Here is a 13,135-nt window from a genome sequence, read left to right as displayed (position 1 = left end):
GATCATTAAAAAATACTGACTTTGTCTTACGTGATTTTCAATCCATTTTGAATCTTGCTCTGGTATTGGTGACAGTTGGGAAGGTTCAACATATTCAGCACAAACAGAATAGTTATCAATTACTATATCAGACCATACCTCAGCTAGAGTTTCTGCAGCTTTAGCAAAATTTTTTTTTCTAAATCAACGTCAATTGTTTTTCCAGATGCATTTAGATGTGTCCCAAAATGATCATGTGGCAAAACCAATCCTGCTAACTCTCGACTCAGCGAAGCCATACGCCGTTCAACCCTGTTATATGCTGAATAATGAGGTGCATGAGTTCCTGTTAGATAGACATCCAAATCCCATTTTATAAATCTTGCAATTGCAACTTGCAATGGTTTGGGAAACCTTGGATTTTCATCAGGACCTCCATCACATGCAACAACAAATATAGGTTTTACCTGACCTTCTGGAGTACAAATGTGAAGCTTAAAATTTTCAATTGAAACAAGACGCTCCAAATCACGGCCATGAGTAAAAGCAGTGCTGCTATCATGCTTCATAGATCTTATAGCAATATACGTTGGTCCAGAATATGACACTGCGTCAGCAAATTTGTTTGGATCAATAATACAAGCTGCATAAACAGACGGTATAAGTTTATGTCTAAAAGCCACTAAAAAATCATGATCTGGCAAACGTACTTGATAATCAAGATGCATCAAAATTGGTGATTGTTTTGTTGCAGCTGCTAATCCTAATGGTACTTTGGCTTTGTCGTCTAGACTTAAATAAAAGCATGAATCTGGACCAAACATTGAACAAATTTCATCCATGTATTGCATGCACGCAAATGTAAATCCAGCATCGACATGCCTATCACGGGCTGTATTAGCAGTCCTGATCAATTTCACAGGAACTGTCTTAATGTGACGTATTCCCTCAAGTGTGTTTGATCGCTTAGGCATCAGTCTTAAATAAGTTGCAGATCGCGATAAACAATAACCCAGTTTTAGTAGGCTTTTATTTAAGTCATCAAGTGTCTTACATGAACGTAACTCCTGCGATCTTCGTCTATCGCTAGCAGCGGCTCCTATTGATGCAATGTTAACGATGGCATTAAGAAGATCTGGCTGATCTTCAATTACAGCTGGTCTACCATTTTTTTCTCTATTGAATTTAGAAAGTTTTGATTTTAAGTGGGGCGTGTCATCAACAATATCATTAAGCGTTCGTTTTAAACTTGCTCTCCGTTGTCTTTGACGGATTGCCTCGCGTTTCATTTTTTTAAGACGGGTTTGTTTTATTTTTATTTGCTTTTCAACAAAAATTGATTTTATTTTAAGTTCGTCAGTTATCAACCCTGCACGGCGCACATTTACCAATGTTAACAGCTGCTCTTTTAACTGCGAAATTTCAGTTTGAATTTTCTCTTGTTGGGGAGTATGAGGTTTTTGCGGCTGATCAATCGGTACTTTTGTTTGTGGTTTTTCACTTTTTTGAATATCAAATTTAGAAGAAGTAGCTAGTGTTTCATCGATTATAAAATCTATTTTGTCTGCTTCATCGGATGTTAGCAAAGCTTCTGGTCCCTCATCTGATATTTCGTTTATGAGAGGAATCTTTACTGCAATAGATTGATTCTTTGATGTTTTAACATTAGACCAAAAAGACATCAACTGACTTTTGCTTTCCATTGTTTTTCGTGTGAGTTCTTTTAAAACTGATTCATACGTCAATTCTTTATGCTTAACTTTATACCACAATCGATTAGCTTCTTTCTGTTGCTCCTGTTTACTTTTTTGTGGCATAGCTTTTGCTACTTGTTGGTAAATAATGTTGTACTTTTCATTATTATTCATTTTAATAATTCCGCCTTCAAACTAATTTTTAACTAACTATTTAAAGCACAACTTAAATTTACAAGGTACAATAAATGCAAACGGGGGTTGTTTGTTTAGTTTTGAAATAATTTATAGTATCTTATTTTCATTATAAAATATTTTTTACAAAATAAAATTTATAAAATTGTAAAAAATACTTTTTAAATAACAATTTCAAAAATTAATATTTAAAGTTTAACAATACTTTAAAACTTTAGCTTTTAAATTTGTTACCCTTAACAACACAGTCATCGCGCTAACTAATTAAAAATTAAAATATGAAGAAATTCCAAAATTCTTTTTATACTTCATATTGTTTTTGAAAAGTATTGAGCAATTATTTTAATCGAATGGAACGTTTTGAAATATAAAGAATATCACCACTTTTTGATGAGTTAATATTTTATTCATTCCCGGCGTACTATATGGACGATTCCTAATATTTAAATTTCTAAAATAATGTTGTGTTTAACTCATAAAGAGAAAAGAGGGGGGGGGGGGTCTTTCAAAAGCGTACGTACTTTTCAAGGGGGGGAGGGGGCTAAAAAGTACGCATGGCAACAGGGGGTGGGGGGTCAATTTTTCGAAATTTTTGGCGTACGTACTTTATGGACGACCCCTTATTATAATTATGCATATTTAAAGTTTTTTTGGATTATTCAAAATTAGGTTTCAATTATTTAAGAGAAATTGAAATGCTCGATAGTTAAATATCGTTAGATAACCGCAATTTGTAATACGTTAATTTGATTTTACACTAAAATAAATTCCAAAAAAAACAAAGGTCGAAAAAACAATAAGGTGTAATCGCAAAAATAATCGAAGCCAGGTATTTAAAATAACGAGGGCGTAGTTGCAAGAAAAATCTAATCAAGCTATTAAATCATACTCTATTTTCTTTTAAAAGATTTTTTCAAATAAAAACTCTAATAAAATTTACAAAGTTAAATTTCTAATATAATTTCTACCCTTTTTCTCCCCCCCCCCCCCTCCTTTATTTCCAACCTAAAAAGCTTAGCGTTTCCCTAAACACTGTCGATCTTCGACCAAAATATACAAAATAATTTTTTTTAAAATAAACTTATGAATATAAAAGAATCTCACACACTTTTATACAAAAATGAAAGTTAAAATATTATACATTAAAAAAATAATTAAAACATGTACATGTACAGTGCGTAATATTTATATTTATATGAATATATATAAACAATAAATAAATATACGAGGTTAAAAGAGTAAATTCAAGCTAAACGTAAAAGTGGTTAAAATAAAAATAAAAAAATAATGTAATAAAAAGCATTTTAAAAGCAGATTAAAAGTTGAAGGCTTTTGATATAGCTCAAAAAAAATTGATATTTATCAAAACAAAACGTCTTTAACTGGTAAAAACATCTGAAACGTTGTTAGCAAGATCAGGAACAATAACTTGCAAATCTTGAGAATCCAAAAGAGCACACTTTGCTGCAAATATTTGTTCTAGTTCTTTCATCTCCTAAAGAATTTAAAAACAATTTCAACAACAACAAGAAATAACCCGTTTTATCATTACCAAAATCGATGGGATTAATTGTACATTAATATTTAGTTGCTACGTTACAAGAATATATTATATTACTTATAGAATACATTATATTTAGGGCTTGCAAAGTTAACGCGTTAAAAACGCGTTAAAGCGCTAATAATTTAACGCAAGTTAAAAAAATTAACGCAGATCAAATTTTCTAACTCATAAATTTTTTTGGCGATTAGATTAGATCATAAATTTTTTTGGCAATGCTAATTTTGGTTAGCATCAAAAAATAATTTTTGAGCAATAAAAAAATTTCTATACCACTTTCTTATTTCTAATCAATGTTTACTCCTGTGATGACGCCATTTTCTTTTATTTGTCTCAATTATGTCTCTCTTACCTTATACTTTTTGTTTTCAAAATTGTTTTGATCGCGTTGTTGTTTTGTGAATAAATTTATTAAATTTCCAAATTTTTAATATCTTATCCTGATGAACTTTATTTGTTAATAATTTAAATTATGGGTTCAAACGGCAATCAATCTATCCTCAACGGAGCCTTTATTTTTAAAGACGAGTCAAAAAAATTGGTTATCTGTAAATATTGTTCCAAAGAATTTGCATATCACCGAAGTCTTACAACGCTTCAGTATCATTTAAACAGTAAACACGTGTTCTTCGCAACTACTAGTAAAAATCAAAGCAAGATCGCGAGTTCGTCAAAATAACTTACAATTGAGGACAGTATTAAATCACAAAAGGGCACAAAAGCCATTGTTTGCTGGGTTGCAAGTAGCTGTCGACCACTCAACATTGTTACAGATCCAGGTTTGACGAATGTCATTCGAACAGCAACGTCCGACTACAGTTACAATCTTCCCTGTCAAAACACAATTAAAATAAAAATGCAAACACTCTATGAAGATGAGAAGAAAAAAAAAATAGACCTCATAAACATGGCTACTAGTATAGCAATTACCTGTGATCATTGGTCTTCAATGGGTAATGTCAGTTATCTTGGTTTAACATGTCATTTAATAGATAACAACTGGATGTTGAACTCATTTGCCTTAGGTGTTCATCAAACATTGGACCGACACACAAGTGACAATGTTTCAACCCACATCAGAAATATTGCAGATTAATGGGGATTATTTGAAAAAATATTTTCTATTGGTACTGATAACGGTAGAAACATTGTAAAGACTGTATCAAGTTTTCCTTTCAAACATCTTCCATGTTTCGCACATACCGTTCAGCTAATTATAAAATCTGCCATTGAGGAGACTGCATTTGACATAACACTAGCTAAATGTCACAGAATTGTTGGACATTTTAAACATAGTCCAGCAAATAATATGGAATTACATGAAAATCAGATTGACCTCGACCTGCCACAAGAAAATCTAATTCAGCATGTTGTTACATGGTGGAATAGCATGTATGATATGCTAAGACGTATGTTGAAACATAAAAAAGCCATCACAGTAACACTTGATGAGCAAAACCATCACTTACAGACTTTGACAGAAAGAGAGTGGGAAAAAATGGAAAAAATTGCTGATGTTTTGCAACCATGCAAAGTGGCTTCAGAATTGTTAGGTGGTATAAAATACGTATCTAGTTCAGTGGTTTTACCAATTATATGCCACTTATCACGTGAAATGATTATTCAAGATGATGATCCTCGTTACATTGCGCTATTTAAAGAAAAATTTGTAAATGAAATGGAGCGCAGATTTAATGATTTTTCGAATGATAGTTGGTTGCAAATCTCGTCAGCATTAGATTCAAGATTTAAAAATTTATCGTTCAGTAATATATTCAGATCCTCTTCAGTGGTGGAAGCTACATCAAGGTTCATATCCTCGATTAGCAACAATTGCGAAAAAATATTTGTCAGTTCCAGCGACTACAGTTCCATGCGAAAGACTGTTTTCAACCGCTGGATTTATTGCAGACAAGCACAGATCATCTCTGCTGCCAGATTCATTGAACATGTTATTATGTTTAAAAGACTGGCTTTAAGAAATTTTTTATTTCAAGTTTTTCAAATATTTTATTTTTATTTGTTGTATTAGAAACAGTATAAACTATAATTAGAACTTTTTTATGATGTTTTATCATTTGCATGTAAATAGATCAAATGATTTTTAAAACTTTCCTGTTTGTTTCTTTTATTTATTTAAATTATAGTGTTCAATTAATCGCGCGATTAATTATGATCAAAAAATTTAATCATGCAATTAATTGCGATTAAAAATTTTTATCGCATGCAAGCCCTAATTATATTACATTAAAAATATATTATATTAAAAATATATTATATTATCCAAGCACTGTTTTTATAATCTAGTTTAATGAAATTCATTATAGATTTATTTTCTGTTTATATTATCGACCGCTGTTTCAATAGTTTTACAAGTTATTTAGAATCAGTCAGATATGCAAATTTATCTAATGTAAATCTATAAATATCTATAAATATGTAAAATATCATAATTTGGTTCGTTCATACTGTACAGCATTATAGTTTTAGTATCAGTTTATTATATTAAACTTGAAGGACTGTCTCTGGTAACTTACCTATTACAGACAGCCTTCTTATTTTTAAACTATAATATACATTATAAATACATATAAATATACACACAGATATATATATATATATATATATATATATATATATATATATATATATATATATATATATATATATATATATATATATATATATATATATATATATATATATATATATATATATATATATATACATTATAAATATATGCGCATTTTTTATTTGCGATCAGATTTTCCTTTCTAATCTAAAATTAGTAGCATTACAACTCTGCTTATTACTACTTATTTTGTATTAATAAACAAATAAGAATTAAATTTTAGATTAATTAACTCTTATTTTATGTAATGTTTTAAATTTAAAACATTACACAAAATTAGGAGTGGTTGCTAAATAACTTACTTTGACGCTTTGATATTCCTCTGTACTTACTGTTGAGGAATATCAAAGCAAACAGAAGAAAAACTGATTGTAATCAAAAAGAGACCTATCAAACTTTCAGATACACAAAAGGTGACTTTAAAGCTAAAAAAAACAAACAGGGGAAAGTCTTATTAATATAGGATTTGTTTTACATTTTAAATACACTATTAGGCATCATCCCACATGTAATGCATATTGAATATTGATATAAAAAAAAAATTATTAAAAAAAAAAATAGATGCAACAAAATGATCGGATGGACATCTTCTTGTCTGGTAATAAATATCAGCTGGAAAAAACATGTTCAACGTTATCAAAATATAATTGTTCAGATTCGTTTTTTCTCAAGATTCGTGTCCAACTTCAAAAAGCTACAACTCAATTAGTTTAAAAAATCTTTTATACCAAGCGAAAATAAAATAAAAACCCTGGAAAGAATATTAGAATGTTTAAACTCATCTATAAAATTCAATCAAAACATGGTTTTGATTGAATTTGATAGATAGGTTTAAAAATGCCATGTTTTTGAAAATATTCTGGATGTTTAATTTTTTTTAAATAAAAACATTCTGAATGTGTTTAATTTTATTTTTTAACAGTAAAACATACGCGGAGTGTTGCTACATCGACTATCTTATAGCCTGACTCGCAACGGAGTGCTGCTACATTGATTAAAAAATAGCCTGACTCGCAACGGAGTGCTGCTACATTGATCGAGGGTTTGGTTTGGGCAGGCAAGCATCAAATAGTTTAAAATTTTTTTTTTTTTTCGGTCTTTAATATTAAAAAAAAACCTAAAACTGACATTTTATGGTAAAAACTTAAAGACGACCATGCAAGAGTATATATATATATATATACTCTTGCATGATGTCTGATGTCATAGTGAAATAGGGAGCTGAAGGGGGCTTTACACCATATATTTTAGTAGATTTAGTACATACACCATAGATATAGGGAGAACATGCAAGGGAAGTTGTTACATTGAGTAGGGGTTTTGGTTGGAATGGCGATAAGTTTTTTTCATTGTTCTTCTTTTTCTAAAAAAACTGTATGGATTCAAGTGAGCAAAAAAAGTTGGCAAATGCATATCAATAAACACAAACGCACATTTGAATTGCTTTAAAGCATATTTTCATGCCTACATCTAGAAATCAATTCCGATTTTTTGTTTAATAAACATTCTTGGTTCTCAAGTGTAATTATTTCAAATTTTTCTTGTAGGCATAGTATTCATTTTTTGGAAATATTATTATACGCAGGTGTTGTTTTAAGGATGGACCAATTAAACATTAAATCATCAATATTTTAAAATTTTAATTCCCATATGTATTTTGACAGCATGGTGTCTTTTGATTACTTAAAGATAAATCTTTAAAGGATTACGTTTTTTCCATTCACCCTCTATTAAGCCGATATATTGTTTATAAGGTACATTCTTAGAGTAAACAACACATTTACATATCACATTTTTTGATAAATATTTTCCACTCATTAGACAATTTTTGTAAATAAAAAAACTACTGTCCAATGACAAGAGAATATTTATCAAAATTGTTTATATATATATATATATATATATATATATATATATATATATATATATATATATATATGTATGTATACAGTAGAATCTTTCTAATTCGAATTTGATGGGGAACAATAAAAGTCTGAATTAGAGAGATTTTCGAATTATAGAAAGTTAAGTTCTCTTAAACGCATTTCACGGTGACTTTGCATTTAATCGAATTATGGAGATTTTCGAATTAAGGAGATTCGAATTAGAGAGATTGTATTATATATATATATATATATATATATATATATATATATATATATATATATATATATATATATATATATATATAATATATCGTGAACAATTCATACTTAATGATGCAATTTCCTAATATATTATTTGGGCACACACAAATTTGGAGTTAAAGATAAAGTACAAAGTTTTGTTAAATTTAGAAATAAATTTTTTTTTTTATATATATCTACTACCTATTGTATATACCTAATACCTGTAATACCTACTATCATATATACCTATTTATTTATTTTATAATAAAATTATAAAATAGGATTATCATTAACAATATATCTCTGTAATATTACATGAAGTAGTGGTTGCCCATAAACCAAACTTAAGTATATTTAAACTAATTTATAAATGTAATCATATTTATGATTACATTTATAAATTAAACACATGTTTGATCATAGCGACAGACACATATAGTAGAATAGACATTTTCTTGTATCTTTGAAAAGTTGAAAAAACACTTACTTTTTCATATCTTTGATCAAGAATATTTATTTGTTCCTCATATTTTTTTATTAGTATCTGTGTTTCTTTTTCTTGGAATTCTTTCATCTTTTAGACATAAAAATAAAAGTAATGAAAAATTATTTTATTAATATTAATTTTATCTTTAACATATTTCTCATATATTTCTTAAAATAGATAATACATCTAATGGTTTAAATAAAAGATATTCTTGCATAAAAATAAGATAGGTGTCAATATAAATAAAGTCTACTGTAACTGTCATACTAAAGTCTACATTAACTGCAGCACTGAAACTGTTGAATAACAACAGAAACAATATCAATAAAAAACCAAGAGGTATTTTATATTGAAAAGAAAAACTATTTAACAATAAAAATTGATAAATAATTAAACAGTAAAAGCAATATTGAACAATAAATGTTAAGATTAATTTGTTCAGTGTATGCCTATATTATTTTTTGTCAATTTTTAGAAGTTCAAACATTAATTTTAATAAAGTAATACTTGATTGTTTTAATAAAACTTGGAACTTATTGAAATTTCTAGCATTCAAAAGAGGAACAAATAAATAAATAAATTCATTATTTTTACATGCATTTAAAAATAAAATATACAATGGTAGATAAATACAAAGAATATGATGGCATAATTGTGTATAAATGATAGGGACTTACACTTTGTCTTTCTATAACTGACTGTTCAATATGTTTTTTGTTCTGAACGCGTTTCATTTTTTGAAGTTCCAATTTGTCTTTTGACTTACGCATTATATCTTTTAATTCACCACGATTAAACTTATCTTGGTCTTTTTTAAGTGTCATCATATCTCTGTACAAAGGAATCCATAAACCATTCATCAAATAATAATAGTAGCAATAAATAAAGATTTTAAGCTTACCCTAAATGACGCTCGTCTAACTTTTTCCGATCTGCAACTTCAAACATATGCAGTATTTTCTTTAGTTCCGAAATTTTCTAAAATATGTAAAAGAAAGTGTAAAAATAAATTTAAAAAGTATATATATGTAAGAAAATGAAGATAAATAAGAAATGCAAAAATAAAGAGTAATAAATAAATAAAAAATGCAGTAAATAAAGAGTTATAAACACAATTCACAATTTAAAATTTATCTTACAGGTTCAACTTTGTTTTTTAAAAAATCATACTGTTCTTCATAACATCGAATGAATTGTTCTTTCATATTTTTTTTTTGTTCATTCATCAAACTTTCAATCTGTTAAATAATTTATTCTAGTAACTATGGATATAAATAATTATTTGAACATAGTATGTGAACAAAGTATCACCAAGAATTTTTGTTACCTCTTGTTCATGACGAATGTTTAACTGTTTAATTTCAGCTAAACAATTATTGTAAACTTCATTATAGTTTCTAAAAAAGAATGATATCTTTCATGTCTTAAATGTTTTAATAGTAAATCTAATCAAGTGACAAAAAATGAAAATATATTATTGACATTGTTTGCTTACAATAAATTAAAAAATATATAGATAAATTTACAGGTCCAAAGTATGTTTATTAAATTCACAGAGCACAACAAGTTAAAAGAATCATATACAATAATAAAACTAATAAAAACACAATGGTTAAGTTTTCTACTGATACTTGACAGTGAATTTACAGGATCAAATGATTTCAGGTATGAGCAACCACAGCAATCACTATCAACTTTCTTGATAATAAATTAACCATAAAAGTAGATTATAGCCACACAAAAAAAAGAATACAAACAAACTACTTAACAGATTGAATGCTCATTGAATGAACTTTTTAATTTTGTTATTTTTACATCTCTTCTAACAATTATGACACTTGTCTCCAATAATAAGTTAATAATAATAGTTTTAAATGGTCAATTGATGATGCTTGTCTCCAATGAAGAGTTAATGATACTAGTTTCAAATGATCAGTTAATAACGCTTGTTTTTAACCTTCAAAGATAAACTAAAAATGCATGTCTTGATTATTTGCTTCAAAATCTCTGACATCTTTAAACAAGACACGGTGATTACTATTTTTAATATATTGACACAAATAACTAACAAGATAATTATCAATGTCTAATATTAGCAGACAAATCTGTACAAAATCTTTTTATTAAATATCTTCTATTACAATAAATATATCTTTACTAATCTGTACACAATATCTTTTGATTAACTACTAATAAAATATATTACTAATCTGTATACAAATTTTATATAATAGAGAAATGGTGAAAAATTGGGTTTGTAATACCATAAAATAAGTTTTTTTTAGGGGATTGGGATTGTATATCATGCATTGTAACAACCTAATAATTATTCATCAATCAAAAAAAAAAACTAACCCTTCAGTTTGAGCTACTTTAAGAAGTTTGTTATGGTTTTTTTGCATGGCTGATTTTTGTCGTTCAACATTTAAAGTTAACTTTTTTGTTTCAACTTCAAGCTCTTTTCTGTAAAGAATTCTTTCCTAAACATTATGTAAATAATATACATATATCTACTCTTGTGTGCTTAATACAGGGGTGAGTAGTAATAAAAAGAGGGTGTGGGTGGAAATAAAAGAAGGTGGATGGTGTGAATAAAAAGAAGGGATGGGTGAGTGGGAGTAAAAGGAAGTGGTGGGTGTGAATAAAAGGAAGTGGTAGGTGTGAATAAAAGGAAGGGATGGTGGGAATAAAAGGAGGAGTGGGCGGGAATGAAAAAAGGGGGTGGGTGGATGAGAATAAAAGGTGGGTGATGAGACAGGGGGAATAAAAGTAAGGGAACAGGGTGGGAATAAAAGAGGGGGTGGGTAGGCAGAAATACAAGGAGGGAGTTAGGTTGGTAATAATAAAATGATTGGAATGGGTGGAATTAAAAGAACGGGAACTGGAATTTTAGTCCAGATCTAATAAACAGGGGGTCTTAATAAAAAGGTGGGTGGGCATTTTTATGCTTATAACTAATTTAATTTAATAACTAACAATTTTAAAATAACTAACAAAAAAAAGGAAAAAAAAATTAATTTATCTTCGGCCTATAAACTTAACACGATTTTTTTAAGTTTTAAAATTTTATTTATTTTAGTATTTTTTATTTTAGTATTTATTATGTATTTAAATTAGTCTTACAAAGAACAAGTAATTTTGAATTTTTTAACGAATAAAAATTTACTTAAAAGAAATATTAAAGTAAAATATTAAAGTAAAGGTTAGATCTAAATAATTTGATGCTAATGATGGTTTTTTATTTGTTTAATATTTTTAGGTACTTTGTTCATTTTTTAAATTAATTTTGATTTTGATGCAATTATAGATAATGCATGACATCCTAGGCAATAAGCTATGCTATGTAAAGGCACAAAATTCATCATAATTACAAAAGTTAAATTATTGATTATTTAATAATAAATAGCTTAATAATTCTGCAAATCACTTGGAAATTTTGAAAAACAATATGTGTAATTAGTTTTGAACTAGAAAGCTTTATATTTTTGCACTTTCATACACGACACGCGGTGCATGAAAATATCAAACTTTCTAATTCAAGACCAATTAAAAACAGCGTTCTTCAAAATTTCCAAATAATTTGTGAAATTATTAAATAATTTAATTAAATTTAATTTTAATAATTATGATTATTGTGAAACCAATTGTCAAAATATGGTTCCAAGAAAATACAACTGTTTTTGCTGTGGCTGAGCCATGGTGCAAAATTCACACAATTTAAACCCTATAAAAACATTTTTATAAATTTGAAAGCAGAAGTTTCTAAATAGAACTCAGCCTCACTAGCAGATCTGAGAAAACAATAAAAGTATCATAAATTAATGCCTTAAATTAACGAATAATCATGTTTCTTGTTGCATCAGTGTTGCAAAGAATAGAGGCTGCTCTAAAATATTGAGGAACACATAAAAAGTACTAAAACATGTTTTATACAGTGACTTCTTTACTCTTTTATGTTCATGTATGTTGTTTTTTGAATTAAAACACTAGCATTAAATGCATATACTATATCAGGGTGTTAGCCATGTCACCGTGTATACCATGGAATTACCAATGAGTTTAAAATTCCCAAAATTTAACAATCTTTTTTTTTTATGAAGTAATAGGATATGTTCAATAAATATTTCCAATATTTTGTAGAACAATAACCAATAAATATTCCCAATATTGCAAAAATGGAGTCAAAAATATATTCCTGCCTAACACCCTGTATACAGTGCAAAAAGAGTTTTTTGCTATAAATATTGGTTCGATTTTTGTGGTCATATCATAATAATGTATAAGAATATAGTAAAAAATAAAAACTATTGTCCTAAAAAATAAAATTTGATGCTGACTGGTCAAAGATTGTTCTACCTGTGAAATCAGTAAAACTTATTACTTTTTTGTAGCGTTATTAAATAATTTGAATGTCAACTGAATCGACTAATATATTTTCTGAAGATGACTAAAATATTT

At 27.8% G+C, this 13,135-nt stretch overlaps 1 protein-coding gene across 2 annotated transcripts in view; it reads right to left on the bottom strand.

Moving 5' to 3' along the window:
• Nucleotides 1-2,744: 2,744 nt before the first annotated feature.
• LOC100200484 (1-phosphatidylinositol 4,5-bisphosphate phosphodiesterase classes I and II) overlaps nucleotides 2,745-13,135 on the bottom strand; it is an 83,743-nt gene continuing 73,352 nt past the window's right edge. The window contains exons 28-34 of one of the 2 annotated variants that reach the window (XM_065799331.1): nucleotides 11,033-11,157; nucleotides 10,005-10,074; nucleotides 9,817-9,915; nucleotides 9,579-9,655; nucleotides 9,355-9,508; nucleotides 8,678-8,764; nucleotides 2,745-3,363 (exon numbers count right to left, since the gene is read on the bottom strand). In XM_065799331.1, coding sequence (XP_065655403.1) covers nucleotides 3,247-3,363; nucleotides 8,678-8,764; nucleotides 9,355-9,508; nucleotides 9,579-9,655; nucleotides 9,817-9,915; nucleotides 10,005-10,074; nucleotides 11,033-11,157 — 729 coding nt within the window. In that variant the 3' untranslated portion in view covers nucleotides 2,745-3,246. The remainder of the gene's footprint in view (nucleotides 3,364-8,677; nucleotides 8,765-9,354; nucleotides 9,509-9,578; nucleotides 9,656-9,816; nucleotides 9,916-10,004; nucleotides 10,075-11,032; nucleotides 11,158-13,135) is intronic. The other variant, XR_010639000.1, reaches the window with a different exon arrangement.

The sequence above is a fragment of the Hydra vulgaris genome, chromosome 06 (genome assembly GCF_038396675.1).
Source record: "Hydra vulgaris chromosome 06, alternate assembly HydraT2T_AEP".
In the NCBI taxonomy this organism is placed as follows: Eukaryota; Metazoa; Cnidaria; class Hydrozoa; order Anthoathecata; family Hydridae; genus Hydra; species Hydra vulgaris.
The sequence above is the reverse complement of the archived record's forward strand: the minus strand, read 5'-3'. Positions and strand labels throughout refer to the sequence as shown.